General features: G+C 53.7%; 1 protein-coding gene across 3 annotated transcripts; it reads right to left on the reverse strand.

The window, feature by feature from the left end:
- Window positions 1–92: 92 nt before the first annotated feature.
- Window positions 93–9,874, reverse strand: Klc2 (kinesin light chain 2). Of its 3 annotated transcripts, none has more exons than XM_010635912.3 (16): window positions 9,666–9,874; window positions 8,709–8,947; window positions 5,972–6,202; window positions 5,779–5,848; window positions 4,922–5,144; window positions 4,201–4,288; window positions 3,987–4,088; window positions 3,728–3,901; window positions 3,505–3,604; window positions 2,829–2,878; window positions 2,670–2,737; window positions 2,158–2,266; window positions 1,908–2,066; window positions 1,705–1,844; window positions 1,448–1,505; window positions 93–1,057 (listed from the first exon to the last, which is right to left on the reverse strand). In XM_010635912.3, the coding sequence occupies exons 2-16, from the start codon at window positions 8,934–8,936 to the stop codon at window positions 974–976; spliced, it is 1,884 nt and encodes a 627-aa protein (XP_010634214.1). In that variant the 5' UTR covers window positions 8,937–8,947; window positions 9,666–9,874; the 3' UTR covers window positions 93–973. The 3 variants fall into 3 exon arrangements, with proteins under 3 accessions (XP_010634214.1, XP_010634213.1, XP_010634215.1); XM_010635911.3 differs by having other exon boundaries at window positions 8,709–8,983; XM_010635913.3 differs by having other exon boundaries at window positions 94–1,057; window positions 1,705–1,829; window positions 8,709–8,983; window positions 9,666–9,867.
- Between the last annotated feature and the right edge of the window lie 1,539 nt (window positions 9,875–11,413).

Below are 11,413 nucleotides of genomic sequence, written 5' to 3' on the forward strand. Positions count from 1 at the left end.
CACACACACACACCCACACCCACCCACCCACCCCGGGAGGCGCTGGGGGATCCTGGGCTTCTACCTCAGAACAAGCCCAGCTCAGGTTCAAACCATCTTTATTTCTACAGCAACATCTGAAAATAAAGAGCAACCGCTTCGAACCCCACCACCACCACCACGTGGGGTGGTCCCTCCTGCCACGGGGTAGGGGAGCATGACTAGCCCCCGCGAGAAGCCGCGGGAGTGGGAGGTGGCGTGGCAGGATGGCTCAAGGGTCAGTGCCCGGGGCGGGGTCAGGCTGTGCCTGGGAGGGGCAGTGCATAAGGCCGGGATGCTGGGCTGTGCCCAGCTCTGGGTGAGATAGCGACCCCAGGGCCTGCAGTCCCCAGAAAAAGGGCAAGGCGGGTTACAGAACATCCCTTGAAGGCCAGGAGCGCAAAAACGGTTCAAGGAACCATTTTGGTAGGTGCTGCTCCTGAGAACTAGGAGCCTGGGTGATACCACCGAGCGGAATGGGGGTGATTAAGGCCTGGGTGGTACCTCTGGAGAAGGGCGGGGCCCAAGAGTACCTTGGACTAAGGAGAGGAGAGAGGCCAATAACTTATTTCTTTATATACAGAAGCAACGGCCAAGTGGAAGTAAGGGTAGGGGTAGTGGCAGGGCATCAGGTGCTTAGCGTTCTTGACTCCGGAGTCTGGAAAGGGTGGGCGGCCACCTCCCCTTGGAGACCCCAGCCAGCCCCTCCTGCTGGCTGGAACCTAGGGAAGAGAGGCCCGGCTAGAAGGAATAAATACAGGGTAGAGCTGGAGCCGGCAGGCCCAGCCTCCAGGACTCAGGCTGAGATGAAATGGGAGGAGGTTACCCTGAGATTGAACAGAAAAGACAGGGGACCTTGGGAGAGACAGGCAGGACAAGCAGCAGGCCCATGCGCAGGGCTGGGGGGATAAGATGTACTGAATGGAGGCTCTGGAGACTGGCTCCCTCTTCAGGATTAGCCCACAAGGGAGCTTCGTCTGGAGAGGTCCATGGAGCTGGAGCTGAGGGTGCGGCTGTCAGAAAGACCTGTGCCTCCAGGCTGTGGGCAGAGGGACAGCTGATCAGCCTCATGCTGTTGCTACTGGGCTTTTGGGGCCCCAAGGGGTTGACCCAGCCAGGCCTTCAGGGCAGACACAGCCTGAATCCCCAAGGTGGCCAGGTCTGGCCCAAGGCCACACTGATTACTCCATATTACTGTGTTGGCACTGCTGGCTTACATGTCCACTGCAGGGGAGGTATTGCATTCCCCTCATCTGTCCCCGCCACTGTCCAGCCCAAAGCAGGCCTGGGATGAGGACAAAACTGTCGCTGGATGAAGAGACATGCTCCAGGAGAAGCTGAGCAGGAATACATGCAGACCTAGGTCCCAAGGGCCCCGCGGCAGGGGTCTGGTTTCAGCTGCCCACTTTCAGACACCCACTGCCCCTACCTGGATTGGCTCTTCCACACTTTTGTTGAGGAAGTTGAGGGAACTGGCCCGCTTCATTCTGAGGGAAAAGGCCAGCTGAGATTTACCCATGTGGATATGATGAAGTCGGGAAGTTTGGGGTTGAAGAGAGAACAGACTTGGTAGTGATAGCACCCAAGGGTAATGGGAAGGTCACCCTGGGCCAGCAGAACACAGATCAAGAGCTCATTTAGGGTCACTAGATGGCTCTGGAGGGGTCCATCTGGGTGAAGGCTCACCTGGGGTTAGGTGGTTCCTGCGGGCTGCCCCCCTGCAGCTTCTTCACCAGCATCTCACTGCTGCGCCTCAGGGCATCCCTGAGTTTCCCAAAGGAGCCACTACGCCGCAAGGAGCCACTGCCATCCTTTGGGTGACAGGCCTGACCTTAGGTCACACTGGCTATACAGTCTGTCTCCCAACCCATCCCAGCCCCCACACTCACCCCACTCCACTCAGCTGCAGGTCCTGCCTCCTCTAGGTCAGACTCAGACCGAGGCCCAGCACCTCCAGTTGAGTCTCGGGTGGCACGACAGCCTCCCCTCCCACCACTGCCATCTTTCAGCAGCTCTACCACCTTGGTCTGGCTTGCAGGGTCCAGGCCCTGGGAGAGGGGTAGGAGCATCAGGACCTGATTGCAACACACACAGGGCCTCTTATGTCCCTTTCCACCCACCCCCTGCACAGAGCCACACCTGCTTTCGGTTGCGGCTGGCACAGTCCTCCAGTGTGTGTGCAGCTTCTAGCTTGCCCTGGCGCCGGTACAAGGCGCCCAGGCTACGCAGGGTAGTGTTGACTGTGGGGCTGTGGATGGACAACAAGACAGTCTCAAATACTGTGTTCCTTTGGACCCGGGGCCTGTCTGACATCCAGCCCACACTGGGCCCTGAGGAACCACCCATGTATCCAGCCCTGTGCTAGACCCAGTCATCTCTCCTGGCCTGGGAGAATCACCCCAGGATTTGGGCCTGGCTCTCATGTGATGCTGCTCCCAAGACCAAAGGCTTGGAGACCAAGGAGTAAGAAAATCAGGTTCTCCTGGTACAGAAAGCCTTCTTGTAAAATGGGCCTTGAAAGACAGCTAGCAAAAAAGAGGTATATATCCTGGGGGTGACAGGATAGAGTGTGGAACCTGGGCCTTGCCCTATCCAGGAAGCTATTTCCCTGCTATCTGCCCTAACCACAACCCAGCCCCTGCTGCCCTCACCTGTCAACCTTACAAGCCTTGTACCAGCTGCCATATTCCCCATAGGGGGCGCTGTCCCGGCGCTTATCCTGGGGGGGCAAGAACCATCAAGGGAGGTGGAAGAAGACCCTCCCTTCCACATATCCCAGCTTCAGCCTCACACTCTGCATGTAGAGCTACCTTGCTCTCCTCCCGTTCCTCTGCATGCATCCAGATGGGCTTGTTGTCTCCTGCGGGCAGAAAGGTGACTATCACCAGCCTGCAATACAGGCCTCTCTAGATTGGACTGAATACAGGATTAAGGTCTGGGATGGGGTAAGAGGACACCTAGGAAGGACCAGAGCTGGGCTTTGCTGAATGAACAAAGGAAAAATGGACTCTAAACATCCCAGACCCTCCTCTGGACAGAGGATGAATAGGTCACAGATCTGTATCAAGGGCTTGTGATGGATGAGGGCAGAGGACAGAGCCTTTACACCTTAGACCAGTGGCCTGAGACACATAGTAGGCTGAATGATGGGCTAAGCTCCAAGGGATCTGGGAGCAGGGAATGACTGACCACCAGGGGCTACAAGGTAGTTTCCAAGAATGGAAGACACTTCGGCCAGGCCCTCAAGGGGAGCAGTTGACCAGCAGAAAAGAAGACTGGGCCAAGATCTTGGGTATGCCACGGTATATACTGCCAAGACAGTGAGCCAGGTGTGTGCTCCCATGGACATCATCCACACGTGAGGCTGGGCCACTAGCCAGACCCCCAGGTATGAGGGCTAGTCCAGCTGAGATACTGTCCTCGGTGCTCACAGCTGAAACAGAGGCTGCACTGGATGAACCAGAGGCACATGATGGCCATACTCACCATTGACAGAACCAAACTCCTTCTCATGAGCTCGGGTGAGGATCTCCTTGTACAGGATCTCTGCATCCTGGTACTTGCCCTGTTTCAGGTAGCAGGAAGCCTGGGGATGCAGAGACCCAGAGAGTGAGTAGGACCCAGGAGCTGAGCTGTCCATTTTCTTCCTTTCCAACTTTAGAGCTCCCTCCCTCCTTCCCAACTCCTAGCCCTGCCGGCTCCTCAGCACCAGGTTATTCTTGGTCTTGGCCACATTGGGGTCGTCAGGGCCGAGGCGTGTGGCGTAGATCTCCAGTGCCCGCCGATAGTAGTATTCTACCTCCTCTGCTTTGCCCTGGTTCTGGCACAGCAAGGCCAGATTGCTGAGCTGCTTGGCCACATCTGGGTGAAACTTGCCCAGGACCTAGAATGGGAAAAGGAGTGAATTGCTGGGCTCAGAGCTGCTTGGGACCCTGACCTGCACAGCCCCTAACCCTGCCTATTCCCACCTTCTCCCGGATCTCCAGTGCCCGCTTGCACAGTGGTTCAGCCTCCTTGTACTTGCCCCGCTTGCCATACAGAACTGCCAGATTATTTAGTGTTGCTGCTACCTGGCAGAAAAGAGAACAGAGGCATCCTGATCCAGGGTTCTGCTAGGCAGGAACTCTGGGACCTGGATAGGGTCGAGGGCAACTTGCCCACCACTACCCAGCCCTCACTCACTGCTGGGTGGTCCTTGCCCAGTGTCTTCTCCCGGATGGCCAGGGCATCGTTGAGCAGGTGGGCAGCCTCCTTGTACTTGTTCTGGTCCCTGGGAGCAGACACAAGCATGCTTAGGGTTGTCCTATAGCCCAAGACCTGCCCCCAGGTGCCCATGATTCCTGTGATCACTGCTCCTGTGGGTCACCAATGCAGGGCCTGATGGGAGTGGGACTCAGAGCATGGGGAAGCCTGGCCAGCCCCTGCCATCCAGGAGCTCAGGGAGTTTAGGACAGTCGACACGCAACCCCATCAGGGCCCTGCCTCATACCCAGGACCCCCAAGTTGTACACAGTCTTCAAGTGCATCCTGCTCTGTAGTTCATAGGAGCTTGGTTTATGCCACTTTCTGGCACAGAAACCTTTTCCCATTCTCTTGTGTTCTGGGCCAACTCACTTTTCACAAAGGCCCTGCTTGAGGCTGGGTGATTGGAGAAGCTGTGCTAACTCTCTGCAACCCTGGCATCCTTGTGTGTCACTCTTCCTGCTCATGTCAAACATTTCTCCTCTGTTAGACTGATCTATTCACATCTGGCTGGAACCCAGTCCCATGAAGCTCCTCTCTCTGCTGCTCAACTGCACCTGGAGCTGAAGTCCTGGCCCTAATAGGCACCATGGGTCAGTGACTCAGGACAAGTGTTAAGATGCATGGGCTCTCACAGATGACAGGTCAGGGGGGCTCTCACCGATAGACCAGTGCCAGGATGTTCAGCATGGTGGCCACATCAGGGTGGTCATGGCCTGATGTCTTCTCCAAATCCTCCAGTGCCTGCTTGCAGAGTGGCACAGCTACCTCATAGCGGCCCTGAGAGGCATACTGGATCACCAGATTGTGCAGAGTGCGAAGTCGCGCTGGGATTTCATAGCCCCCATGCTGGGCAGCCACATCCCCTCCTCCAGGACTGGGGGCTACAGGACAAGACAGAAGATCAGGTGTGCCATCTGCCCACTGGAGTAGCCTGGCACATTCCAGCTATGCCTTTGACATACTTGACACGTGGCATTGGGCAAATCACTAACCACTGTACCTCACCTTCCCCATTTATGGAGAAAAAATGGGTAGAGTCTCAGCTCCAGTATGATAAGCTGTACTTCCCAGAACAAGTCCTCTAACCCCTGAACCTCATCTTCCACATCCACAGAGCGGGCTCTGATGTGTACTCAATATTATGAGTAAGGCAAGCCTGGAGCTGGCTAGCCTCTGTCTGTCCATGTGTCTCCTCTGATCCTCAGAGAAGGCCCAGGGGAAAGGAACTGTCCCAGTGGTCTCAGAGGACTTAGAGGTACAGCAAAAGGGGGAGCCAGGCCTGGCTGCCCCAGAGCTCTTGTGATGTCTGTCCCTTGCAGAGCTCAGGGAATACATGATACAACAGAAGACTTTCCCTTTAAATTCTAATGTGATAGGATGTTGTGAATGGGAATAAAGCAAGAAAGAACACAGGTGCTATCTGGCCCCCATTTCCTATGAACTCTGGGTCCTGAGCCCCAGGAATGTGCACAATCCTTTCTTCCCCACCACCTAGAGCCAAATGCTCATCCGTACCTGGGCTCTGCTCATCTTCATTGGGGAACAAGTCATCTAGGGAGTCTTTGGAGACATCTCCCTTCTCTTCCTGGGGAGAAGACAGGCCAAGTGTCAGGGAGCAGCATGGGTGGCCAACTGTCAGTGGGCTGGGTAGGAGCTGGGTGCTATTCATGCCCTGCCTGGCTCAGTCCCCCGATTAGGTGAGGCTCACATTAGGGGAGGTATCGTCATCCAGCTTGCGGATCTGGCTCATAAACAGCAGGTGCTGCTTCTCTTCTTCCAGCTGGGCCACTGCCTGCTCACTGTGCTGCAGCTTCTGCTGTGTCCCTGCCAGCTCCTCACGCAGCCACTGGTTCTCCTGCACCAGGCGCCGCACCTGAGCCCGAAGCTTCTGCTTCTCTGACTCCACAGCACCCAGATGGCTTGACAGTGCCAGGATCACCTGTGCAGCCAGATGAGTGTCAGAGCCCTGGCCTGTATCTCCAACCTGGGATTCCTAGGACTTCAGGGCCCAGCTGTGAGCAGTGGCAGGGCCTTGGGGGCCTAGGAGTTACCCCTTTCTCAAGGGTGTTCCCCTGGACCAGGAGGTTTGGGGATCCCAAACTGCTTCCTTCTGGGATCCCTGAGCTACCACCCTCTTTCTTTGTCTCTCTTGGGAGTTGTTCTCTGCCTGCTGCAGCCATAGCTACTGTACAACTGCAACCTGTCCCAGGGCTAGCGCTCACACAAAGAACCCTGATGGGGCTAGAAGGCCACTGAAAGCTCATCTTGGCTTCTGCTGGGGGTCCACAGCACATTTTGCCTTCTGCATCTCCTGGGTAGGGAACGATAGATGTTCCAAGTCCCCAGAAGGTATGGAGAACCACAGAGGCAAGTAAAGGGATGGAAGCCTTATCCCCCAAACCTCTCCCCAAGCTGACTCCCTTCCTGAGCTTCCAGACCCTTTCTGCCTTTGGGCCTTAGCATGGGCTCTACCCTCCTTCATCCATCCTTTATGGTCCAGCATCATTTCTGCCATCCATCACACCTTCCCCTCTGCTCCAGCTCCTCATGGCCTTGCTGCCTATGCGCTCTGTGCCATCCCATTCCCCATCTGTGAGGGCTCTACATGCCACCAAGAGTGGGGCTCCAGTGTGGCCATCTCTGTATCTGATAGCCAACTGGCTAAGGAGGCAACACGTTGCCCTTTTAGAAGGTTGGGCAGTCTGGGACCCTGTGTTTTCTAGTTGGTTAGCAAATATCTAAATGACAGGTGTTTTCGTAAGTACTAGCTTTAAATAAACAACAAACAAAACAAAACAAAATACTAGCTTTAAAAAAATTCCCTCAACAGCCTAGAAGTATGTACAACAGATGGCATGATCCCTATTTTAAAGACAAGCAAATCAAGATGATCCCTATTTAATTTTTTTTTAGTTTTTTTAGTTTTTTGAGACAGGGTCTCATTATGTAGCGGAGACTGGCCTCGAATTCACTATATAGCCTGGGCAGAGACTGGCCTGGAACTCACTATATAGCCCAGGCTGGTCTCGAACTCACAATGATCCTCCTGCCTCAGCCTCCCAGGTGCTGGGATTATTGGCATGCGCCACCATGCCCGGCAATGATTCCTATTTTAAAGACAAGGAAATCAAGAGGATACAACCTGCCCAGGATTCAAGGCTTCAAGCAATGATTTGGCTAAGATTTGAGGAAAGCAAAACCCTTTCCCATAGAATCCAACTCCCGTCCAAAGGTCTCTTAGACATTTCTGTCTTCATCTACTCCTGGCAGCCCAATTTAGGTGACCAAAATAAAACTCTGATGCAGCAGTCTCCCATTTCTGAATTTACCTAGATTATAATCTGAGACTTACAGTACCCCTTCCTCTCTTCTTCTTATGTCACGCCTAGGTCCTACAGGACCCACTTCCAGAACATCTTGAACTGGCACTCTTCTCTCCACCCTTGTGACCATCCCTCTGGTCCAAGCTGTTATCTCTCATTTGATTTCTAGCTAACCACTTGCTACCTGCTTCCATCCACAAAGCAGGTTTATTCTGTCTCAGAGAGTTTCTAAAACCTAAGTCAGACTATGTCCCCTCCCTGTTTAGAGCCCTCCAAAGGCTTCCTGGTTTCTTGAAATAAAACAGGATTTAGATCTGGCTGTTTCTTCAAAGGCCTCTTCTGTCTTCTTCTCTCCTTACCATGTGAAACTACAGTCACATAGTTCTCTCACTTCCCTTACAAGATCCTGCCTCAGAAGCTTTGTCCATGTAACTTCTCCTCCCACTTCTTTTTGTTGAGGCTGCTCAACTCTTGGTTATTTCTGCCTTCAACTCTTAGTTTAAATGTCATTACTTTAGAGAAGTACTGCCTGATTGATGGACAAGATTTCCTTTTATAAGCTATCACAAGATCTTATTCTTTGCATTGGACAACTTAGTCAATTTGTTACAATTATTTCTGTGTGTATTTTTCTTTTTTTTTTTTTTTGGTACTGGGGATTGAACTCGGGTCCTTGCGCTTCCAAGGCAGGCCACCGAACCGCTGAGCTAAATCCCTGGCCCTGTGTGTATTTTTCTTTTCCTACTGGATTTGGGCAGGGATCCTGTCTGCCTTTTTGAATCCTGTATACCTGGCATTAACATATTGCCTGGTGCATTACGGCATGTGATAAACTAGAAATTTAATAAATTAATGGAAGAATGAAGAGGGCTTTCCTTAAGGATTTCCTTTCTGTTCTCCAGTCTCTGTTAGGTAGGAGCCAGAAACAGGGCTGTATGCGGGGATGAGGGAGCTCAGGGTCTTCCGGAGCAAAGTGCATTACTTTTTTCAACAAGTATTTGCAGCCCGAACACGGATGGGAATCTAGGAGACTGGTGGTTTCTCAGATGCTGTTCTTACATTATCTCTGGAAGGATCATACCCTTCTGTGACCTCCCACATTGGCTCCCTGACTGGACCTACCTGGGCCTCCCCTAGCCCCAGCTCAATGGCCTCCAGGGAGCGTCGCAGGAGAAGACAGCGCTCCTGAGAACCAGGTTCGGCCTCGCCGGCCTCATGCGAGGTCAGGGGAGCGAGAAGGGCACGATGCTCCCCGCGCAGGGTCTCTAGTCCCTGGATGACAGCTTTGGTGCCCAACACGATCTCATCCTGGGTCAGTTTCTCCTCCCGTGGAAGCACCATCGTAGCCATAGTCGTGCCACCTGTGAAGATGAGGGGCGGGCAGGCGGCCCCCGGGCCTAGGGCCACATCGCCGTCCACCCCGGATTAGGTAAACACTGGCGTTCCCGGATGCCTGTGTCCCCAAGGATGCCCAGGTCCCCCAGCCAGCAGCCGGTACGCGCGCTCAGTGCCCGCGCTCCGCCTACAGGGGGCGCCTCAGCCTCATGTCCTATAGGAAGACGCAATGCGGTGCAGCCGGTGAGGCTAGACCCTGATTCCGCCCCAGACCACCGGCTCAGACCGGCTCAGGCGGCCCAGTCTCGCGGCTTTCCCGAAACTCCTCCAATCAGAACACGGAGACCAGGCGGCCGTACTGAATGGTAGGGGTTCCCTCTCGCATGGCGAACCCCGACCCCTTGAGATCAGACCCCAACTCAACGACACCTTCCTCCCTCACAGGCAGGTCGGACCCGAAGAGCCCCTCCCCCAGGGTAGGCCAACCCCGCGCAAACTCTCCCCTAGAGGAGCTGAGCTCTCAGGTTTCCCGACCTGCTTTCTCCTGGCCGCGCCCAGGACACCCCCTCCCATAGGCTGGCGCGAGCTCCGGTCCCCTGCCCCGCAGGACCGCGCCCCCTCCCACGAGCAGGCTGAGTCCTCACACAGGCCGCTCCCACGAAGACCCCTCCCTTAGGTCGACCTGCAGCCCCACCCCTTCAGGGTCTGAAACCCCTTCTCCAGATAGAATCGGCCCGCGCCGACCTGCGCTTCTGGATCAGGCAAGGCTCCAGCTCTGGCTCCCGCACCGCTTCACCCAGAACCGCAGCTGGGAGCTGGTCCTGCTGTCTCCATCCCGCCGGCCTTCCCAGCAATCCCCGCGCTGCCTTAAAGGTGAAGCCGCTACCTCGGCGCCGTCGGAGGGGGCGAAATAAAATGCTCTGGGCGGGCTCGCTGCCTTAAAGGAGCGCGTGAGCCTTGCCAGCTGGGTTGGGGGGGCGGAACAGGACCATCGAAGGGTGGGGCCTGGGCTCGCCTCCCGAGCAGGTTGGCGGCGTTTGGCTTGGGTCCCTACAGCGCTACAGTCCGCTGTGAAACGCCTGAGGCCGCGGCTGTAGACCGCTCCCGAGATTGCGAACCCGAAAGCACCCAAGTGCAGCGCCCAAACAGGACCACAGTAGAAACTGAGGTGCAGGGAAACGGCCCAACCAAAGTGAGTTCAAAGCGAGAGATGAGTTCACTGAGGTAGTTACCACTTGTTTTTGTTTTCTTTTGAGTCTCACTTGTAGTTCACGCTGGCCTTGAACTCACTGGGTAGCCCAGGGTGCTGTCAAACTCGCAGCGATCTCCTCCCTTGTCTTCCTGAGTGCTGGGATTACAGGCGTGCGCCACAACGCCCGGCTTTTTAAACAGTGTTGTTGTTTTGGGTGTTTTTTAGTATAGGTTTGCAGTACATAATGATCACATTCATCATGGTGAATTTGTACATACATATATCTAAATTCTTTTTTTTTTTGTCTCCTTTCCCTACCCATTTACAAAAGCTCTATTTCCATTATTTTCCCTTCAATTCTTTTTTTTCCTTTGGGGGGCATTACGCCAATTTTGTCATACAGGCTCATAAACGTGGATGTATACTACCCATGTTTATTTTATTTTATTTTATTTTTTGTACCAGGGATCAAACTCCGGTCCTTGCTCTTGTGAGGCAGGTGCAGTGCCACTGAGCTAAATCCTCAGTGCTATTGTTATTATACAATGTACAGTTAGCAGGAAAATAAGATATCAATAAAATAAAATATTATGTGTAATGAGTGTCTAGAACAGACATCAAAATTTTCGTGGAGCCACACCTCCCGCCCCAGCTGCCATCGCTCAAGCGCCTGAAGGTCGGGAAGGAGAGCCACGCCCCTGAGCCCCCATAAGTCGTCCCCCCCCCTACACTGTCAGACCTCCTGACTGTGCCAGTCTTTGGACCCACGCTGCAGAGGCAGAGGTGGTCATCAAGGATATATTTCTGAGTTCCCAACTTTGAACATCTTTAAAGAAAGGGCGTGGGAAACCTGTAATAGAATGTTGTGGAGTTCAACCATTCAGAAGGTTGGGGAACTCAATCTGGGCCTTGCAGCCCGAGGTCAGTCAGCGTCATGGGATTCAGCCATCAGCTAACTGAGATCAGGGGTCTTGCATCCTCGCTCTGTCTGAGCCATTAAATAGTAAATGCACTATATTGAAATTTTGTTCATAGCAGACATGTTCTGGACTGCTTCTTGATTTCGATTTAATTCAAATGATTTAAGGGTGATAGACTAGTGACTACCACAGATGGTCATTTTCCAAGTTGTGCTTGATCTTAATGTGTTGCTGATTGTATTAGTTGGGATAAAGCATTGCGGTTGATTTGATGAGCTGTTTTCTCTGATGTTATGAAGATGAGAATGTCTGTGGGTCGTTAGAGACACAGAAGCTAGGGCACAACTATATCAGGAAGATTTGGGTGATAATTCAGAGAT

This window comes from Fukomys damarensis, unplaced genomic scaffold, assembly GCF_012274545.1.
Source record: "Fukomys damarensis isolate Sample0158 unplaced genomic scaffold, DMR_v1.0_HiC HiC_scaffold_27, whole genome shotgun sequence".
In the NCBI taxonomy this organism is placed as follows: Eukaryota; Metazoa; Chordata; class Mammalia; order Rodentia; family Bathyergidae; genus Fukomys; species Fukomys damarensis.

Bases quoted from the DNA above. Each gene is read 5' to 3' on its own strand.
- Klc2 (XM_010635912.3), bottom strand. From the start codon at position 8,936: ATGGCTACGATGGTGCTTCCACGGGAGGAGAAACTGACCCAGGATGAG. The intron at 2,067-2,157 runs GTGTGGCTCTGT...CCCCTCTCCCAG, and splicing joins CCAGCCGCAACCGAAAGCAG to GGCCTGGACCCTGCAAGCCA. The intron at 1,845-1,907 runs GTGAGTGTGGGG...ACCTAAGGTCAG, and splicing joins CTGCAGCTGAGTGGAGTGGG to GCCTGTCACCCAAAGGATGG.